Source organism: Erithacus rubecula, assembly GCF_903797595.1.
Source record: "Erithacus rubecula genome assembly, chromosome: 4".
Taxonomy (NCBI): Eukaryota; Metazoa; Chordata; class Aves; order Passeriformes; family Muscicapidae; genus Erithacus; species Erithacus rubecula.
The window spans coordinates 61,336,756-61,342,655 of record NC_136686.1 but is presented as its reverse complement, the minus strand read 5'-3'; the positions used below and the strand labels follow the sequence as shown (position 1 = coordinate 61,342,655).

The following is a 5,900-nucleotide window of genomic DNA, read 5'->3' as shown; positions in this document are numbered from 1 at the left end:
TTGATTCAGTAACATCTACTAAAGTTTGTATGTGTTTGTCTGGCTCAGTGAAGGGTGGTGTTAAGGTACAATCTGCAAACCAAATGTCGTGCATTGCCACTCCTATTGCTCTAGGTGAGATGGATTTGGCAGTATCTTGGAAAAAACATCCTGCTTGACATTGAAAAATTATATTAAATGCTGCTACACATCACCAGTGTCCTTTCTTGCATGTTTTTTTCAAAGACAAAGATGTCAGGGTTTGTTTTCTAAACCACTAACATAAAAGATCTCTTTATTAATTGGCAACAAAATCATTTAAGAGCAGCTTATGATTAACAGTTCTCACTTGCAGGACACAAGTAACTAATACACAGAATATGAGGGAAAATTCCTTCCCATCTGCACCCATGGGAATTTGATCTAAAGAAGGATCAATGATATGCTTGTGCAAATACTCTAAAGCACTTTCCAGGCTTAGAGCTGTGAAAAGCAAGGGCCTTTGGAAAAGTGTCAATTGTAAAAATCTGTGGATTTGATTCTCCACATACATGAAGGTTCATGACTCGGATTGCTCTCTACTTCCCAGTTCCTTCTTATTTGAAAGGAATGATCTCTGAAGAGACCATTCCAAATGGACATTTGTCATCTGTTGTTTAACAGGTCTAGAATTTCTAAATAAAAAAAACCCACCTAGAACAGCTACAACAATGAGAGAAAATGCTGCCTCATGACTGAAATGTCCAAGTGGGAATGAATCCTGTCCAATGCCTTCTACAATCATTTATTCCACTACATCATAAGGAAAACATCTGCAGAATATTCCAGATTGAAATGACAACACTGCACACTCCTTACTGACACAGATGACAACACAAGTGGCAAAGTAATGAAGAATCGGGTTTGATCAGTCATTTACTATTGAAAACAGCTTGGAAATAAAACTCTGAGCATGACCATTGATAAGATTGTAAGTGTGACATGACCTAATAAAATTTCACAAGTAAACATTAACAGAGGATAGATTAAATTGCAGCCAAATTAATCACTGTTCTCACTCCATGAAAGAACACAATCCAATCTTATGCGCTGAAATTTCCCATCACATTGAGACATATTTGCTATCACCAAGGATATTACACTGGAAAAATTTAATGTGAAAAGCACATTTCCCAATGATTTTCAAGCTTGGAGCAAGCTGTCTATTGGAATCACTGCTCCTCTGTAGCCTGGCTAACACAGACCAGTATTCTCAAGTTAGTTGCAGGGATGGTCTTTCCTGAGTACATGTTCAGCACTCAGTTTGATAGTCTTTATTTGCTGTTTTTCTCAAAATTAAATAGGTTTTTTACAGCCTGGTGATTAAATAAGCATCCAGCTAACTCCCCTTCTGGGTTAATATTTCACTGCTGAGTTGTAGAAGCTGGAATAGCGACGGGGTTCTATTCCTTTGAGCAGCGTATCTCAGTGGACTTGGCTTACAACAGCGTCACTGGTTACTTTAAAACCTCCAGCAGCAGAGTCACAGCAAAAAGCCATCAAAAGCAAAAATGTCATTCTGTTCTGACAATATGTATTAGCATTTATAAAACATATTTAGACTTCTTAGCATGAAGTCATGTGTGGTGACCATGCTACCATTCCTCAATTCCATCATGGTGTAAGAATGCAGCAATGCTGAACCAAATTGGTTGAGACTCAGAATTCCCTTTGCAACTGCTGACAGACTTTTTTAATGACAAGCAACACCTAAATTAGCAGTAAGGGAACATCTCAACCACTTCAAAAATACCTATACCTAATGAAAACTTTGAAGGACTCTGAAATTAAAGGGTGCATGATTTTCAAATACAGCAAAGAACAAAGGCCGCTTCACTTTTCTTTAGGTTGGAGCAAGTCCTTCCTCATGTTGGAGAATACGTGTGAAAATTTGTGTGAGCAATCGTAGAAATTTTCAACCAAATTTCTCAGATAAAGAATTGCATGACTGCAGCAATTTATCCAATTCCTAAGGTATTCTGAGTTTAAAATTGACCACTTGACCCCAGATGTATCGATACAAAAGCAAAGAGAATAAGTACTTCCAAACTATTACAAATCTCTACTATGTACTGCAAGAAGTAAATCTTATTTTGATTACCTTCATCTCACCATGGACAAAGCTGGGCATGCAAAGTGGCTCTCATTGCTATACAATATTTTTCAGCCTGGTGAAAAAGGTAATACTCATGGAACAACAGAGCCTGTCCAAAATTATATAGATAACCAGGAATAGAAAAAACATGACTTACTCTTGTCACAATTTTATGTCAAAACTGTGGTTGTGAAAGGCCAAAAACGTTTTGCAGTTAGGGACTACTCTGTTCATCTTTTAGGATGGAATTGTTCCCCAGAAACCTATAAAAGTGACCATGTCAAGAAAATATTTCCAAAGATTCCTAAAAAATTCAGGAGTACTCTGCTGCAGAATTTTAGGCATTTCAGGGCACTGCCACTTCAAGCTTCAAGCAATTTTTATGGCAATGCTCGAGAGACAGCATACTTAATATATCCAACATCTCTGTTTGCAATAACTCCTTATTTCCGTAATTTATTTCAGGTACGGGTACACATTCTCGAAGATGCAGAGGGTTAAATAAAAAGAATGACACAGTTCAGGCAATTTGAGAAACTTTTCTCCTTTTATTAATTTTTCAAACAGAGATATTCAAATATTATTGAAAAGCAGCCAAGCAACAACAGTAGGGGACTTCAATTCCCTAAACTAAAAGTAACTGCAAAATAGTTACAACACTAAAGAACCTCTGGAAGGAATGCTAATAAACAATTCTCATTATGAAAATGGGGACTACCTATTCTCCTATGGAAAACGGAGTTAAAACTATCTGCTGTACTTTCCTATACTACAAACTACATCCTTACAAAACCATTAATCTTACAGCTAACTGAATAACTACACTAAGTCCCTAACAGGCTAGGTTTCTGCCTAGAAGGTGCTGGATGCAATTTCCATCAGCTTCACTCTCTTCTGTGAGGATGTGCAGGTGGAGACAGTTTCTGCCTCACAGACTTGGGCAACAGCACTGTTGTGACTGGAAGGTGAAGGGCAAGGCAGAGGTGCGAGTGCACAAGGAATCCACGTGCCTCAGCATCTTCCTTCCACAGGAGCAGGAAAGCAGCCTCAGGATTGCCAGTGACAAATGCAGTGTTCACGTGGCTGCCATTGGGTGTGAGCCCCCCAGCAAAGCTCTGTGCAGGGAACCCCTCTCAGTGGCTGGAGAGCAGCATCCAGAGGCCAAAGTGCAGCTGATGAAAAGCTTGTATTGCTTCTCTGTGGGCGGCTGGATCTCGGAGCAGGTGCTCAAAGAGGTTGAGTGGCTCGACCCCTCGCATGGCTGGTGGCAAGCTGATCTCTGCAGGGAGCCTCTCGTTGCCCAGCACAAAGTGATCCAGGCGTCCCCAGTGCACGCAGAAGCGCAGGTAGCCCATGATGTCCCAGAGCCGCTGCACAAACTCCCTCCTGCTCCACCGGGACAGCGGTACGATGGTCAGCGCGTGCATGACCACAGTCTTCCAGGTGGAGCTGGAAAATGCTGTGCCCTGCAGGATGCACGTGAAGACCTGCAGGCATTTCAGGTGCAAGCTCTGGCACGGCACCTGTCTGGCGACGTGCTGGAAGAACTTCACCTCTGCCACAGCGTACGTCTCAGGCCACACTGTGCTTCCAGTGAAGCTGGCCTCGGCGGGCTGGCTGCTCACAAAGATGTCCGAGTCCCCTTGGCGCACCCCAAAGAGCACCTCCACCATCAGGCTCCTCTGGCCTCTGCTCAGCCAGAATCGGCAGGACCGGCTGCAGGGCTGAAACACCAAGTGCCATGAGTAGCACTGAGGCACGTGCAGCCACGAGCATCTCACCAGCTGGTAGAACCAGCGGGAGGTTTTCTCCACGTCCAGGTAGGAGCCGGTGCAGAGGGTCTCTAGGAGGCTGCGCTTCTGCCGCCGCTCCTCCTGCGAGTGGTGCAGCAAGCACAGCAGCTTCTGGCCCAGCTGCTCCCCCTTGCACGTGCACACCAGCTCCACACGCACGCTGAAGGTCCTTGCTGCCGCCTGCCCTGCGCTGTTCTGCTCTAGGTGGAAGGCGTGCCCTGGCGGGGGATTCAGAGGGACCAGCACGCGGTACACCCCATCCCACTCCTGAGGAATCCAACCCTCAAAGGCACTGCCCACTCCTATGGCTTCCTGAGGCACTGGGTAGAAGCTATTGCTCACGCTGTCCACAAAGACACGCGTGAGGCTCTCCATCAGCTCTGCTGTCATTGAGCATCCTCTCTCCAGATCCTCCACAGGCCACTGTATGCAGTCCACTAAAAGGTTGCCTTCCTCACTGCCAGCATCTAGGGTGTCTTCACGGTCTTCAATTCCACCACTGCTGCTTTCTTCCTTGCCACAATGACTGCCTTCTTTTTCCCTGGCAGCCACGTTGCCTTGTTCGTCTTGTTTATCTTCATTCTTGTTTCCCTTCACATTTACATAATCCTTGTTTCTATCACTGTTATCCGCCTTCATAACTTCTTTATTTTCTTCCTCGGTTGCAGCAAAACCACTGTGGTCTACTTGATTCCCAGGACCACTGCTATCTTCCTGCACAGTCCAATCACTGCTCCTTTGCTCACTGGCATCACTGCTTTTCTGCTCCTTCACATCCGTGTTTTTGTCCTTTCCGTCTATATTGTCTTCACCTTCATTTGTATCATCATTGTTGCTCGCCCTCGTATTTGCAGTACGGGACTTTTCATCATTTCCATTTCCTTCTTCTTCCTTGGCAGCATCCTTGCCTTGCTCTTCCTCCACATCCTTGTTTTCTCCTTCATTTAGGCCTTCCATATTTCCAGCAATATTGCCAGGTTCGTCTTCACTTCCTTCAGTATTGTCCCCTGGCACATTCCCATCCCTCCATCCTTCATCTTTCTTTAACTCATGGCCATTAATATCATTGTCTTCCTTCACCTTCACATCATCATTGCCGTTGATGTTATCATTGTTCTCTCCTTCACTTGCAGCCACAGGACTTCCTTCACTGCTGCTGCTGTCGTCTGCCTCCACAGTCACATCCATGTTTTCTACACCTTCCTTGGAACCAACACTGACTTTTCCCTGTTCTTGTCCTCTCTCATCTGATACGGTCTTGCAGGAGATCTGGTCCTGGCCACGGCTGCTGGACTCATGGCTCCTTCTCCTGCAGCTAAACCAAAGGCCCAAGAGGAGCAGGACTCCAGCAAGAGCCCACAATGGCCACTGCTGCAGAACATCAAAGAGCACGGCTCCCCAGCCCTGCTCCTGCTGCTCCAGCTCCTGCAGCAGCCGAGCCATCTCCTGCTCCAGAAACTCCTCACGCTCCTGCATTCGCCAGTGCTCGGCCTCATCCAGCCCATCCCCAGCTGGCTGCGGGTACTGGATCAGGCTTTGCACAAGCACGAACAGCAACGCAAGTAGAGCCATGGTCTGCAGGAGGACACAGAGAGAGGGTTCAGTGGGACTACAATGGAGACAGGCAGTGGGGGCAGGAGGCACAGGGACGTGGTGGCAGGAAGGAAAGGGCCCCGGCAGCAAGGCTGCAGCGCTGCCCCAGCAAGCAGCGTGCCCTGAGCAAGGCGCTCCCGCCAGGGGCCGGGCCCTGCCTGCAGGGGCAGAACACACGGCCCGGGGCCGGCGCTGCTGCCCCAGCCCTCCTCCAGCCCCATCCCCTCCCTGTGTGTGCACTCACCGCTTGCCCAGGCTCTACTGGGGCAGCAGCACCCGCTGGGGCCTTTTATAGCTGCCCCCATTGTGACACGGCCCTGTGCTGTCACAGCCCCAGAGCTGTCACAGCCCAGCCCCGCCCGCTGTCCCCAGCCCGGGAGGGAGCTCAGCATGGCCCTGGG

At 47.1% G+C, this 5,900-nt stretch overlaps 1 protein-coding gene across 1 annotated transcript; it reads right to left on the bottom strand.

Annotated features, from left to right (window-relative positions):
* Nucleotides 1-3,179: 3,179 nt before the first annotated feature.
* Nucleotides 3,180-5,478, bottom strand: LOC306801375 (inositol 1,4,5-trisphosphate receptor-interacting protein-like 1; the record flags this gene model as incomplete). The annotated part of the gene is made up of 2 exons (XM_079304423.1): nucleotides 3,180-4,747; nucleotides 5,201-5,478. 2 exons carry the CDS (start codon nucleotides 5,476-5,478, stop codon nucleotides 3,247-3,249), a joined length of 1,779 nt encoding a protein of 592 aa, XP_079160549.1. The 3' UTR covers nucleotides 3,180-3,246.
* Between the last annotated feature and the right edge of the window lie 422 nt (nucleotides 5,479-5,900).